Raw genomic sequence first — 16546 nt, 5'->3', positions numbered from 1 at the left:
TACACACCGCGATGATCCGTGGCTATTTCTCATAATGAAGAAAATCACCAACAACGGAACGTACGAAAGTAAACCTTGAGTGTCATTATGGCTACATCTGAATCTTTAGGACCGTAGGCTAATACTGCCAAGACAGTTACACGACCGGTGATGGCACAATTATCTGCTTGCATGAGACGTTCTACGATCCGATGTCTTCCCCGTTGTACTATTCCAAGAACATTTACCGTTAGGGTCGTCTATTAGAGCTTTCGGAGGCCCAGGAAGTTTTGGAACTTAGAGGCCTCTTTATTGGACTTATTCAAACAGCTATTGAGAAATACTTCTTCCTTGGAGGGATACAAATTCTTGAAAACATTGACGCTGTAATTACCGAAACAGAAAGTGAATGAAACTACTTCTCATTTCCACATAGGACTTTTGGGACCATCGAAAAAAAACTTTTCTCTGCATTGTAGACCAAATGAGTAGAATTTTCGTGTGTTAAGTTTCCCAAAAATACCACCCACATATGCCAGCACCCATTCATGGACGAACAAAATTAAAAGATATTTCGACACTTGTTGTTTGCAGCCTGTCCTGCCTATCATCACACCTCGCTTATCTTATCGCACTTCCTCCGGTGTCGAGCCAGCGTCCTTCGGGCGTGTATGTGTGTGTATGTGTGCGTTTCCATTGGTCTTCGGCTAGTTGACGGTGGTATCGCAATCTTCAGCCTTTGTGGTGGTGGTGGTTATCGATACTGGCGGAGAATGTGAGTACGCGACATTCCTAAATGGCATCGTGCGGTTTTGGAGCTCCTCGAATCTGACCAGCGGTCGCACAGTGAACACGGCGCCGCCGTCGGCAAGGCAAGCACTTCCACACAACAACCGATCAGACAATGCTGATGTTTTGTCGAAGAGTTATGATAAAAGCAATAATTAGATCATCAAATTCCTGTTCCGCTGGCGAGGCATGGGTTCGCCTTAGAGTAGGGTGTAATGGGTGCGGTTCGTACGTGTGTGTGTGTGTATTTTGTTTGAAATGTAATTAGCAATTAACTTCCAATCATGCCGCGACATCGATTCTTATGTGAACGCTGGTGTTGTTGCCTTGGAGTGCTTTCGAGCTAGATAAGAAGGCTTCGGTGTTGCTCCAAATGGAGTGGTCTGTGTGGTTCGATTTACTTAAAATAAGCGTTGCTATGCGAAAAAATCTAATAACATTTTTTTTTCTTTTGTTCCAGGCTTCCACGATCGATGGCAGACGTAAGGGAGCGTGCTTGTTCTGTCAGGAATACTTCATGGATTTGTATCTGCTGGCAGAGCTGAAAACTATTAGTCTAAAGGTAAGGACAGTTAGATAATGCTACTACTGATACCCTAGATTATCAACAACCCAAAAACCTTGAGTAAAAATTTTGCTTGCCTCCCAAGCAAACGATTTGTCATCATCAGATTCATCTTACAAGAATAATTTCCACGTGCTTCCAAATCGCCCATGTTTGGAAAGACACTCGACATTCGTCCGACACTGTTGATTCTGATCGTTTTCTGGTGGTGTGTAAAAGACTGGCGACTACTGGGTGTTGCCAAGGAATATGCCCAGAACTGTTATATAACGCAAGGGGCAATCCACTGGTTCGACGTGGTTAAATGGATACTTTTCTGGTTCACAATTTGCGGATTTAATTTCAGGGTGTTTCAATTCTGAAAACCGAAATTCCCTGATTTACCAGTATTACAGTGATGATATCACATAAAAACTTGGTATACGATTACGATCAAAGCACGATAGTAGTAAGTGAACGTTTTAGCACATATAAATTAACTAACACGATCTCAAGCACCAACCCACCGCTCGCGCAATCATGAATCGGCTACGTCCGCAAGTCTCTACCCTCGATCCAAGCAGCCCAAAATCATGCCTTCAGTTGGACCAATGGAAAAAGCTAGACAACACGTACCACGGCTGTATGACCGGGAACTCTAGTGAAATGGGAGAACTTTCTCTTCTAGCATCTGAACCATACACTAATGTTTTTTTCACGGTCCGCGCGCCGATTCATTGAAGAACACGTAAACATGCGAATGGCCTCACGCCTATAAAAAATAATGTATACACGCGAAGGTACCTACACGCGACAAAAACGTCAAAAGAGTCCTTCGCGATCATTCACGCACACCTACGCCCGTGTTCTCGCAAATGGGATAACACTCCGGTGAATAAGGAAAACAGTTTAGCACTTATAAATTCACAAACGCGGTCTCAGGCGTAAACCTCTAAATGCCCGTGTTCGCGCGATCATGAATCGATTACGCCTAGAAGTCCCTATCCTCTGCCCTAGTAGCACAGGTCCAATGCCTTTAGGTCGACCAAGCAAAAAGATGACGCACATATCCACTAAACAACACGTTCCATGGCGACATAAAATCGGATTTATACAGGCGAAGTCACTTACCCGCGATAAACACGTTAGCATAAAAATGCTTGAGTCCTTCGCGATCATCCACGCAACCTACACCCGCGTTCTCGCAGACATGACGACATCCCGGTAATAATATGAACGTCTCAGCACTTACAAACAATCAAACGCGGTCTCAAGCGTGAACATACAATTTCCCACGCTCGCGCGATCATCAATCGGCCACTTCCGGAAGTCTTTTTCCTCGGTATTAGAAGTCTAGGTGAATGCCTTCAATTGGACCAATTGAAAAAAAACCTATTTTAATCCACCTAGTGGTGCAATTTCTCGTTTCTCCAAACTAGAACTCTATGGCTGGTTATATTCAATATAATTGTCGGAACGTCTACTACAATTCTTAGTACACTTTGCACCTACACACAATGTCTCGCCAGCCGCGAACCTGATGAGCTACGTGTCAAAGGTGAAACACTTGAAACAAGCAAATATCATACTTAATTAGCCTAATCAGCATTAGTTCAATGTTGTCTTCCTGCTAACTAATTTTGTCACGCGAGGGTGGGTGTGTAAGAAGGGTGAAATTTGGTACCAGTTTATATGGGAAATTTCTGCGTGGCTGCAACCTTAAACTCGTAACTCCGGAACCGGAATTCCGATCGACACAACATTCAATGGCAGCCGATGAGAAGGTTGTACCTTTTATTTGCGACTAATTTTGGGCAAATCGGTCCAGCCATCTCTGAGAAAAATGAGTCACATTTTTGACACATACACACATACATGCACACTCTGCGAGACGTGGAAATTGTCATCAGCGACATGAACGCACAGGTAGGAAGGGAGGCAATGTACAGACCGGTGATCGGGCCTAACAGCCTGCATTCCGTATCAAATGACAACGGCCAACGATGTGTGAACTTCGCAGCCTTCCGTGGAATGGTAGTCCGAAGCACCTTCTTCCCTCGCAAAGATATCCACAAAGTCACCTGGAGATCACCGGACCAAGTAACAAAAAATCAAATCGACCACGTTCTAATCGACGGTAGATTCTTCTCGGACATCACAAACGTCCGCACTTATCGCAGTGCGAATATAGATTCGGACCACCACCTGGTTGCAGTATGCTTGCGCTCAAAACTTTCGACAGTGCACAGCTCTCGTCGAAGCCGAACGCCGCGGCTAAACATCGAGCGGCTACAAGATGGCAGAGTGGCTCAAGAATACGCGCAGCAGTTGGAAGTGGCACTACCAACAGAAGAGCAGCTAGACGCAGTTGCCCTTGAAGATGGCTGGAGAGATATCCGATCCGCCATTGCACCGCAGCCACTGTACTAGGTACGGTGGGCCCGGACCGAAGAAGCAACTGGTACGACGGCGAATGCGAGCAGTTAGTCGAAGAGAAGAATGCAGCATGGGCGAGAATGCTGCAACACCGCACGAGGGCGAACGAGGCGCGATATAAACAGGCACGGAACAGGCAGAACTCGGTTTTCCGGACCAAAAAGCGCCAGCAGGAAGACCGAGATCGCGAAGCGATGGAGCAGCTGTACCGCGCTAAAGACACACGGAAATTCTACGAGAAGTTGAACCGCTCGCGCAGGGGCCACGTACCACAGGCTGACATGTGCAGAGATACAAACGGGAATCTTCTCACGGACCAGTGTGAGGTGATCCAGAGGTGGCGGCAGCACTACGAAGAACACCTGAACGGCGATGCAGCAGACGACGAGGATGGCATGGTAACGCACCTGGGAGTACGCGCGGAAGACATTACACTACCGGCTCCGGATCTCCAAGAAATCCAGGAGGAGATTAGCCGGCTCAAAAAAAAAAAAAATGAAGCCGCTGGGGTTGACCAAATACCAAGCGAGCTACTAAAACACGGTGGCGAGCCACTGGCTAAAGCGCTGCACTGGGTGATTGCCAAGATTTGGGAGGAGGAGATTTTACCGGAGGAGTGGATGGAAGATGTCGTGTGTCCTATCTACAAAAAGGGCGACAAGCTGGATTGCTGTAATTACCGAGCAATCACCCTGCTGAACGCCGCCTACAAGGTACTCTCCCAAATACTATGCCGTCGACTATCACCAATTGCAAGAGAGTTCGTGGGGGCAGTACCAGGCGGGTTCCATGAGCGAACGATCTACCACGGACCAGGTGTTCGCTCTTCGTCAAGTACTGCAGAAATGCCGCGAGTACAATGTGCCCACACATCATTTGTTCATCGACTTCAAAGCCGCATACGACACTATCGATCGAGATCAGCTATGGCAGATTATGCACGAGTACGGATTCCCGGACAAACTGACGCGATTAGTGAAGACGACGATGGATCGGGTGATGTGCGTAGTACGTGTCTCAGGGACGCTCTCGAGTCCCTTCGAATCACGCAGAGGGTTACGGCAAGGTGATGGTCTCTCGTGTCTGTTATTCAACATAGCGCTGGAAGGTGTAATAAGAAGAGCAGGGATCGACACGAGTGGTACGATTTTCACAAAGTCCGTTCAGCTACTTGGCTTCGCCGATGACGTTGATATTATTGCACGAAACTTTGAGAAGATGGAAGAAGCCTACATCAGACTGAAAAGAGAAGCCAAGCGCGTCGGACTTGCCATCAACACGTCGAAGACAAAGTACATGATAGGAAGAGGTTCACGAGAAGAGAATGAGAACCGCCCGCTTCGAGTTTGCATCGGTGGCGACGAAATCGAGGTGGTTGAAGAGTTCGTGTACTTGGGCTCACTGGTGACCGCCGACAATGATACCAGCAGAGAGATTCGTAGACGCATCGTGGCAGGAAATCGTGCCTACTTTGGCTTCCGCAAGACACTTCGGTCGAACAGAGTTCGCCGTCGTACGAAGTTGACCATCTACAAGACGCTGATTAGACCGGTAGTTCTCTACGGGCACGAGACCTGGACCATGCTCGTGGAGGACCAACGCGCACTTGGTGTCTTCGAACGGAAAGTGCTGCGTACCATCTACGGTGGAGTGCAGATGGAAGACGGCACATGGAGACGGCGAATGAACCATGAGTTGCATCAGCTGTTGGGGGAGCCGCCCATCTGTCATACCGCGAAAATCGGACGACTACGGTGGGCCGGGCACGTAGCCAGAATGTTGGACAATAGCCCGGTGAAAACGGTTCTCAATTGCAATCCGACCGGTACAAGAAGACGTGGTGCGCAGCGAGCACGATGGATCGACCAGGTGGAAGACGATTTGCGGACCCTTCGCAGACTGCGTGGCTGGCGACGCGCGGCCATGGACCGAGTGGAATGGAGGAATCTTTTGTATACGGCACAGGCCACTTCGGCCTTAATCTGTTAATAAATAAATAAAACACATACATGCACACATACACACGTACACACGTTCGAATTCCCTAGATTCGAGGAAGTTCGAAAGGGGTATGCCTTGTGTAACAGTGGACAATATCGTCGAAGAGATGTTCCACGACAAGCATATCTGGGACGCTATCAACAAAGTGGTTACGAGTATACACTCCGAGCTGCAGAGAAAATGGCGAAGAGACCATTGGTCTAGAACGCCGCCGGGAAAAAACAAATCGGGTGTCGGGAGAAATTTCACCGCCGGGGGACTCTCCGACAGTGTAGACTAGGTCCATCGCCGGGGACCAGTTGCGTAGTTCGCGACGTAGCACCAGGTTTGGGTCGTCGGGGCGCCAGTAAACCGGACGTAAGGTTTCACCGGAATAGAGGTGTGCGCCACGCCGCCGCGCCGCGCCTATGATTGCAGGTAAAAACAGTAAGCACATCGGCGTGACGCCGGCGCGCCGCCGACCTTTACCTGAAATCGGCGGCGCGGTCCACACCTCTACACCGGAATCGCCGGACCGACCTTCACACCCTACCGGGTAGCTCGTGAGCAGGCTAGATCCACCGCCGGGAATTAGACCGAGTAGACCGTGTCGAATAGCTAGCAGTGGGTCGTTGGGGCGCCAGTGAACCGGAAGCTACGCTCCACCCGGAAACTCCGCACCTACTGGCTGGCCCGTTGAGTAGGCTAGGTCCACCGCTGGAGGCTAGATCGAGTAGACGAAGCGGAGAGCTAACTGGCTCACAGAAAAGTACATCGGTGTCAGGAGCAATGTACCGCCGGAGAATTCACGGAACGGTAGATTCGCCACCGTGGACTACTCGACGAGATAGTGACGAAAAGGGGAGCTTTTTGGCTCGCGAAACAAACACCGGTACTGAGAGAAATTCCGTTGCCGGGGAACTCTCAGTCGGAGTAGGATAATATCCGAGTTGATCTCGATAAAGCTGGGAGCTAAATGGCTCAAGGAAGCAGGTGTCGGTGTCGGTGGAAATTCCTCCGTCGCAGAACTATCGGAGTAGGGTGAGTTCACCGTTGGGGACTATCCAGGTAGATCGTGATAAGGCCGGTAGCTGAATGACTCACGGAAACATGAGCTAAATGGCTCAATGAATCAGCACCTAAACGGTTCAAGGGGAAAAGAACTAAACGGCGACGTAATAGATGGAGACAAGAAGCAAGAGAAGTATCGAGAGTTAAATCCAAGCGCATAGGTCGTGCCACCCCTTGAACCAAGTGAGGCTTCGAGATAGAGCAGAAGAAAGAGGTTCGACGAAAGCACAACGATCCCCCCAACGAAGTAATACGATGACGTAGTTCCGTGGGGAAGCGGGGCGTAAAAAGTAAGGATTCGTTTAGTGGTTAGACACGAACGTGAGTCGTGAGTCCCACACAGTGTCACTACACTACAGGCCAGGCTTTTGAAGCTTTTTAAACCTTACTATGAAAAAGTATTCACACATATACAGTGTATATATACATTATTCACATACATACAGACTTTTTCCGAACTCGACGAACTGAGTCGAATGGGATATGATACTCGGCCCTCCGAGCGGGAATTAAATTGACGATTTTCAGAGTGATTGCATAATCTTTCTATATGAGAAAGGCAAAAGGTTCTCATATCCCTTGGACAACCAACACGTTCCATGGTGACATGACCGGGAACTCTAGTGATATGGGTCTGTCAGAATGTGAACTGTACACCGAAAACTAAATATCAGAATGACGGACCACGTGACCACCCAAGAATGCACACGCATATGTGAATGGCAACATGATTACAAAATCGAATTATTACAGTCGATGCCATATACACGCAAGCACACGCGACAAACACGTTAATATACGAATGCTTAAGCCCTTCGCGATCAACCACGCACACCTATGCCCGCGATCGCGCAAACTTGATAACATATTTTAGAAGTTTCGAGCGCGGTCTCAAACTGGAACCTACAAACGTTCATGTTCGCGCGATCATGAATCGGTCACGTCCGAAAATTATTACTCTCCGTCTTGCATACAGTTGTACCAATCAAAAAATAAGCTCATATCCAAGACAACGCCATTCAATGGCGGCATGACCGGGAGCTATAGTGATATGGAAGATCTCACTTTCTTCTAGCATCTAAACCGTACACCGGAAATTAAGGATCGGATTCATGGCCCGCGCGCGATCACCCAAGAACACACGTGAATATGCGACACACGGTTATAAAATAGAATTTATACACACGAAGTTACGTACACGTTAGTACACGTGGCATACAAACGCAAACGCGATCGAACACATTAACGTACAAACGCTCGAGCCCTTCGCGATGATACACGCGATCGTGAAATCCCTACGCCCGCATATATCTGAACCGTACAATGAATATCGTTCAGAATCACGGCCCGCTGCAATTGGCCTTATTCAGTGTTTCAGTGGGTGACATCTGCAATTATAGTTGTTCATCTCATGGTCAGAGTAGCGAAAATAGTTTAGACCAATACTGTATTGCATAGTTTTCAACCAGTGTTAGCAAATTGTAAATTACAGACTTGATTATACCTTTGGTAGAAACTGACCTTTTAGAAATTGCAAGTATAAAAAGTCGTCTGATATCCCGAGCTAATTATCATGTACCAAAACACCATGCAGTGGGGTGAAATTGAACCATGACCAAGGGGGTACTATGGGCTTTTCGGTGGCTCAAGATAATAGTGATCGTGAGTTCTATTGCACATTGTTTCCTGCCAGGCCCTAGATTGAAATAACATTTTACCCGCCCACAATTATCTCTGTTAAACCCTAATGGGATTGTAAAAAAAGCTCGCCGTAATCTCTTCTTTATACAGCTTTTTGCTTTGACAACAATAAAAAACATTGACAATCTCGTGAGTCATTAGAAACGAGGCACATTTTTTCGATAAGATTATACACTCGTTGTAATGTTACTTGAATTGGCTGGCAATTACCAATTAAACTCATATTATAGCTGTCACTGGGCAAATCACCGCCTAATGGTGCTGATCGAGTATTACTGCCTTCTCTCTATTTTTATACACGCCTATGGCGTCATATCTTAGCCTCAGACTCAAGTATTTTATTCAATCGGAATCGTTTGCTGTTCTTGATATGAACTATAAAAAACACACGCAAATAATCATTGGATTGAACCGAACGCACAGTGGTAGAGAAATGGAATGGAAAATTACCGATTTTATTGAAAGAATAATATGGGTTTCGTACACCAATAAAAATGATGTTCCATATGTCATTACAAAAAATTAAAAAGTGATTCACAACCTATCACACAAATGAATTCATTTATCGCACACATTATTAATTGAAGCTAATTTCGATTTTAGATGCTAGTTTCGTTTGGAACTACTCATCTGGACAGTACAGGATGTAAGAGAGCATATACTTGACTACACCAATCAGCCTTGAATCAGTTGGCTAAATATAAACGCTATTCGCTACTGACCACAAATTTGGAATCATCAATTATTGTAGACCCGTCGATTTCACATGGTGATCTACAGCACCATTCATTCCCTTTGCCAAATAAAAGCAAGCCATCTGGCAGTTGCTTCTTTTATGTACTTTCAAGTATTTTTAGACAGCACCCTCTCCCGCCATCTCGACCGTATACGCTTAGTTCACTCGTCGCAGACTATGCTAACTTCTTGCCAGATGCAGTACGACGGCAAGTAGAAACAACAGCCAACGCCCCAAACCAAACAACCGAACCACGTGATGAGTATACGATGATGCTAATGATCCTAACACGGGTGCTGCATGCGTGTGGTGGTACCATCACCCAACCCAACCACTACGCCGCCGCTCCACAACTTGCACTTGACCGGATAAACTCCAACATTGCTAAACGCCGCAGCCGCCGTAGCAGCAAATAGAACCCACCCGCGCACGCCAACGCGCAATGTACGTGAAAGGTAATTAATTGTCTACAGCAACGTCAGTCAGTGCAGCGGGTGCTGCAACCGGGAGAGAAATACATTAGTGCAGAGATTTCTTTTTTGGGAATTCTGAGAATATATTGACTGTTGTTTATTCAAGAGCTTATTTTGAAGTTCGGTCTCGAGGGACCAGTCGAACAGGTGTCGTTTATTTTGGACCGGATCTGCATTCACAACGCAACGCAACTGATTTTGGACCGGATCTGCATTATTTGTTCCAGTGTCAAGGACAGTCAACAATTATTGTTCGACATGGCTCGCTCGTACGAGCTATCTTATGCGAGACAAACTATAGAAGGATAATGTCAACAAACTAACTGCGAAGATGACACTAGAATGCTAGACTAGGATTATCGCTAGTTTTCTCATTATGGTTTCGTTGGATCATGGCAGAATATTCTCGATATATTTATATCTGTCACACTATCGATTATCTAAGTGTATAATTCCATGCTCGTTGTTTTGGATTAAACAACGTTTTGTATACATAATAATCCATCAGTTAGTCCAATACGGTGCTAGAAATGTTTCCGATCTCCAGCTATCAAGTTTTTCTAGATAAGCCTATTCGTCTAGTGTCTCGACTCTCTCAGTTCAAGAAGGAAAATAAACGTCAAAACTTTCCTCACCTCTCCGTTCCCGCCGTTTACTGGCTCGATCGAACCGCACCGTGGTGGACTGCGGCGGCAGTGGTGATTACGTGGAATTTCCACCAGAGCACACGCCACACGCAGTGTACCGACAAAACGCGGCAATTGCTGGCAAAAATGTTGGTGGCTACTATCCAATGAAACCATAAAGAAATAAATAAATACATATAAATGCACTTGTGGCGGTATTTCTTCATCTGCCGCGACGTAGTGGCCGGCAGGTTGAGAAGGGCGGGGGGCAGGAAGAAATTATCATCGTGTTGTAAAACAAACAACACGTGTGGTCGTCCGAAAATTGAAACAAACTAACTAATGGCGATCGTGATGTAATGGTTGTATGATACTATAATGTAATGCTGCTGGTTGGTCTGCGCTGTGCAGCACTAGTGGATAAAGCGTGTTACGAATTGACCAGGGCAACCAAGTGACCTTAACTATGGAGTGAGTTCGCTTCCATTGGCTAGATTGTTTAAATAATAAATAACCTTTGACATAGACAAATATCAACTTGTTTGGTACGATCGGAGATTCGTCTGATGTCACATGGTAGATTTAAGGCCGATGACAAGCTGAAGCGGAAAGCGAAGCGTTTGCGGACGCGTCTGATCACTTTACATAGTGTTTTACCGCGTTCGCCCCGCTTTTACTATGACAGTATTACGCGTTCTACATGCACACACCGCTTCGCTTACCGCTACCGCTTCGCAGATCGCGTAAGCATGTCATCGGCCTAAGTCTCGTGGAAAGCGCTTGACATTGTTGGTATCGTATCACTTCAGCACCTTTCGCATTAAGTTGAGCGAGGTTACATTATGCTAAAACATTTTGAAGTGCTCGAACCAAATTAGTAGAAACTTCTCAGACACATAAATATGTAATGTAATTCGTACTATCGTCACTGATCGAGAACTGTTTGATTTACCAGAATACTTTAGAAAGCAGACAATATCAATGAGTGAAAAAAATCATGGTTGGGCAAGCGATTTGTGCGTGTGGCAAACCGAGCACCTTTTCAGACAAAACGGTCACATGGGTTGCACAAATAAACGAACAAACTATCCGTTAAACATACAAACTTATGATCCGGCGACACTCTCTGAGCTTGCCATATTTGGTAGCACGCAAATCCTTCCAAATTTTAACACGTACGACGAGTGCTCAGGATGTGTTTTGCCTTGACTAACTTTATGCCCTGAGAATGATAATAACATACGAAAGAAACATTACACTACACGAAGACTATATTTTATAGGGTACTAGCTAAAAACCATCGCGCGTTGCTGCGATTTTCAACGAAATAGGAGGAAAACACCGAAGCGCCATCTGGCAGGCAGATAATACCCAACTAATAGCACACAAAGACGCGTCATAACGAATGCCTACTATGTATAAATTTTGACGGCAATCGGTTAAGCCGTTTGGGAGTCCATAAATCATATACATACAAATTTTGACTTTTATATATGTAGATAGATAGATAGATAGATTATTTAGAGTATTTATAATATTTATTTGGTCTACGTCAACATATCGGTACAAATACAAGATACGTAACACAAACATTCCAAAACTTTACCCATAAACCATCCTAAAACCTTGCTCAGCTAATCCTCTGGAACCGGCCTGTCGTCCTATCCAAGAAACACTTGGACGATATCGCAGGTGCAGAGTATCACCGACTACCGCACAGAAATAATAAAAAAGGTCCCTAAATCATGAATAATGTGCCATAAAATCTTGGACAACTGTACCGCGTAAAGGACACACGGAAGTTCTACGAGTAGCTGAACAGTTCGCGCAAAGGCTACGTTCCGCAAGCCGATATGTGCAGGGACTTAGAGGGCAACCCTGATCTCCAAGAAGTCAAGGAGGAGATCGGTCGGCTGAAAAACAACAAAGCTGCCGGTATAGATCAACTACCCAGCGAGCTATTAAAATACGGTGATGAAACACTGGCTAGAGCGCTGCACTGGGTAATAGGTGATGGCGAGGTGATCTATCGTGCCTGCTGTTCAACGTTGCGTTAGAAGGTATAATAAGGAGAGCAGAGATAGATACGAGTGGCACGATCTTCAGGAAGTCCGTCCAGCTTCTTGGCTCCGCCGACGACATTGACATAATGGCACGGAACTTTGAGGCGAAGTCGAAAACTTACATCAGACTGAAAGCTGAAGCCAGCAGGACTTGCCATCAACGTTTCGAAGACAAAATACATGAGAGGAAGAGGCGCTAGCGACGACAATGTGAACCTGGATTTTCGATATTCTTGGTTTAAAAAAAACACGAACATTAACATAAAATATACGCTTGGGGACATGATAGGTCAGCCGCTTGGGGACACTACAGGTCACTACTATAATGAAAATCTATATTGTATTGACAGGAAAATGATGCGTAATTTTGAGTGAAAATTGCCGAAATGAAGTGAAGAGGCCATAAGGAACGCAATTGCTGTTCAAGATAGCTGCAGTATTCGACCAGCCTCTAAACAATTCAAGGTTCCGTTCGAAATATGACGTGCTCATGTAAAAAAGAGTGCTCGTCATCCATGAAAATGTGTCAGATATATCGTGTGAGCTAACAATATAATAATTTAAGAAGTTGTTGAAGTAGATAATAGAAAAAAAACGTGATCGGAAAAGAGGATATAAAAGAATCCAAAAAAATGCTCCAATACTCAAACGTGGTCGTCTCACAGTTAAGCGACTACGTGAGCCGAAATGCACAACTTCCATTCCACATTCTGGCGACGGCGAGGACACCGTAGAAGTCATTTGAAAGTACACAACCAGACGCAGCTACTGAAAAACACGTTTTTTCAACATTTTCTTCCGCGGTTTCATGATTTTTCAAATCATTTGCCAATTTCTCATTTTCTTACCTGAATGACGTCAATGTGTTAGTTGTGTTAGCTCTAGAATAAAACATCACGATAACGAGAACAGAAATTACGAAAATCGTGACTAAGATTCTGAATTCAAGAAAATAAATCGCATTCCTCGCGATTAAAATATCAAAAATCGTAACTAAGATCCTAAAATCATGAACATAAATCTCTACTCGTGACTAAAATATGAATAGAAATTATGAAAATCATGACAAAGTTCCTGAAACCATGAACATAAATCACATTCCTCGTGATTAATACATCAAAAATCGTCACTAAGATCCTGAAATTATGAACATGAATCACTCTTCTCATGACTAAATTAATTAGGAATTACGAAAATAGTGACTAAAATCCTGAAATCATGAACATAAATCCATCGCTAGTCTGACGGGAAAAATCCGTTAGTAAACTCATGAATAAATTAGCACGGTAACGTAATGAGAAATCACAAATATCGCGAATAAGCTTCTGGAACATCGTTTGACTTTCGGCTGTGTATTCCCAAATTATGAACAAGAATCATAAAAATTAAGCATATTCTGGGAGCAAAAACAGTAACCCAACCAAACATTCGAATAACGAATTCGAGTAACGCCAGGTTCGCCGATATTTGAGGCGAACTAGTTTTTGGAAATAAATTCACGAATACGAGGTTTATTAGTCATAATTTCAGGAACTCATTCAATTCACAAAACCGTGATCTTGTTTCATGAATTTATGAACGGATTTTTCAAACATGAAAACACGCCGACGACCAAGTGAATGTTTTAGCACTAATAAACTTAACGTTCTCAAGTGGGAGCCTACAAACGCCCATATTCGTGCTATATGCTTTCAGTTGGACAAAAAAAATGATTCACTAGACAACACGGATTCACGGTCCGCGCGATCATTCAAGAATACACGCGATTATGCGAATGGACAAATGGTTAAAAATTCGAATTTATGCACGCAAAACTACATAAACGCTAGCACACGCGACACCCATATTAACATATAAACGCTCGAGTCCTTCGCGATCATCCACGCACATATACGCCCGCAATCTCGCAAACAATATAACACCCCGGTGACTAAGTAAACGTTTCAGCACTTATGAATTTATAAACGCAGTCTCAAGAGTGAGTCTACAAACGCGCGCGTTCGCGCGATCATGAATTAGGTACGTTCGGAAGTCCTTACTCTCGACCCTAGCAGTGACTTCAGTTGGACCAATAAACTATGACGCTCCTTTCAACTAGACAACACGTTCCATGGCAACATGACCGGAAACTGTAGTGATGTGGAAGAACTCACTCTCTTCTAACATTTGAACCGTACACCGAAATTTAAGCATTAGATTCACGGTCCACCCGCGATCATCCAAGAACACACGCGAATATGCGAATAATATGTTATAATCAATGTTTTTACAAGCGATCGAACACTTTAACATACAGACGCTCGTGTCCTTCGCGATGATGCACACGACCGTGAAGTTCCTACGCCCGCACTTATTTGAATCGTACAATAAATATCACATTCACAGCGGCTGCAATTGGCCTTAAGCAGTGTTTTAGTGGGTGACATTTCCCGTCTCGTCTGCAATTGTAGTGAGTGATTCTGATGGGGAGCCCTTCCGAGACCCTAGCTCTACAGCTCCAGTAGGAAAACTCCCGAAAAAATCGAGCATCTTAGAACAATTATTTTTTAATACAATTGTTACGATTGATGGCCAGAATTTTAGCTCCCTTGTAATACCACTTATAAGTTTATCTGTCCTAGAAATAAAACCATGAACCTTTCCTTTTTTTTAGGTCACAACAGTGGACATGCAAAAACCTCCGCCCGATTTCCGTACCAATTTCGAAGCGACCCATCCACCCATCCTAATCGACAACGGACTCGCCATCTTGGAGAATGACAAAATCGAACGACACATTATGAAATCCGTGCCCGGTGGTTACAATCTTTTCGTTCAGGTTAGTCCAGGGATTTTTCACTTTTGTTTTGCTCGCACAGTTTCACTGGACCCCTTTTCGCTTCTAGGACAAAGAAGTGGCCACCCTGATTGAGAACCTGTACTCCAAGCTGAAGCTGATGCTGGTCAAGAAAGACGAAAACAAAAACAACTCTCTGCTGGCACATCTGCGGAAGATCAACGACCATCTAGCAATGCGGGCCACCCGGTTCCTGACCGGTGACACCATGTGCTGCTTCGACTGCGAACTGATGCCCCGACTGCAGCACATTCGGGTCGCCGGCAAGTACTTTGTCGACTTCGAGATACCAGTAAGTTTGTGCGCCAAGTGTGTGGATCCGCATGCAGTCTATCTAACGTTGGGCACCGTTTACCGTTTTTTTTTCAGAAACACCTAACGGCTCTGTGGCGGTATATGTACCACATGTACCAGCTGGACGCCTTCACGCAATCCTGTCCCGCCGATCAGGACATCATCAATCACTACAAGCTGCAGCAGGTGAGTCGATGGGACTGTTGGTCGTGTGGGCTGCGCTTCTGCATTATGCAGCGAGAGAGTGGGGGTTTTCATTACTGATTTCGCGGTGAAGATTCGGACAAACAGATACTAACACTCGGTGATATAATTTCGCGCGCTTCGCGATTCTTTTTAAGCTCGGAGCTTAGACTGCCAGTAATTTTTTTTCGAATCTCAATGTTTGTTTTTCAAAACTCATCCTCCTAAGAGCACAGCTTAAATTTATGTTCGAAATGCTAGTTATTATCTGTCAAAAACAGCCGCATACGCAGTATTTTGGTAGCAATTTATTTAAAATTGGTAGCACTAAGGTAACATTCCCAATCAAAATTCCCTAAAACACATCGACATACGTATTAGATCTGTTTGTCTGTGACGCAAACCTAACATTGGGATACGATTTAACTGCTTCATAATCAACCATCATTTCAATTTACCGAATAGTTCATATAAATTTAGTTGTAAGTAATCTATAGTTCCAGGGATTTCTGACGCACATTAACAGAATGTTTATTTTTCCGGTTTTTCTTTTATTTTCATTTTTCCCCCATTCTTGCAAACTACATTCATTACAAACCACAAACAATCGAACCGTGTGAACCCACTCGAAATAATAGGCAAAAGGTGACATTAAGGTATGTCGAATCAATGCTGCCTATACCCACATGAGTTCATGTGTGCTCTTTTTCAATCGTTTCTGTGGCAAAACTTTCTGCCAACATTCGGTCTATTCTAGAGTTTTGTACTACTCTATTTCTTATTTTTCCTCTTTCTCGCTTATTTCGGTGTTTCGGTCTTTCTAGAGCACGGTCTG

General features: G+C 44.7%; 1 protein-coding gene across 2 annotated transcripts in view; it reads left to right on the top strand.

Annotated features, from left to right (window-relative positions):
- LOC131685590 (chloride intracellular channel Clic) overlaps nucleotides 1-16546 on the top strand; it is a 64678-nt gene that overhangs the window by 36584 nt on the left and 11548 nt on the right. Inside the window, exons 2-6 of one of the 2 annotated variants that reach the window (XM_058969439.1) lie at nucleotides 1229-1330; nucleotides 15052-15216; nucleotides 15284-15526; nucleotides 15604-15714; nucleotides 16350-16367. In XM_058969439.1, the coding sequence (XP_058825422.1) occupies nucleotides 1229-1330; nucleotides 15052-15216; nucleotides 15284-15526; nucleotides 15604-15714; nucleotides 16350-16367 (639 nt within the window). The remainder of the gene's footprint in view (nucleotides 1-1228; nucleotides 1331-15051; nucleotides 15217-15283; nucleotides 15527-15603; nucleotides 15715-16349; nucleotides 16368-16546) is intronic. The other variant, XM_058969447.1, reaches the window with a different exon arrangement.

Source organism: Topomyia yanbarensis, chromosome 1 (genome assembly GCF_030247195.1).
Source record: "Topomyia yanbarensis strain Yona2022 chromosome 1, ASM3024719v1, whole genome shotgun sequence".
Taxonomy (NCBI): Eukaryota; Metazoa; Arthropoda; class Insecta; order Diptera; family Culicidae; genus Topomyia; species Topomyia yanbarensis.
Note: the sequence above shows the minus strand (reverse complement) of the source record. Positions and strands in the feature narration are given on the sequence as shown.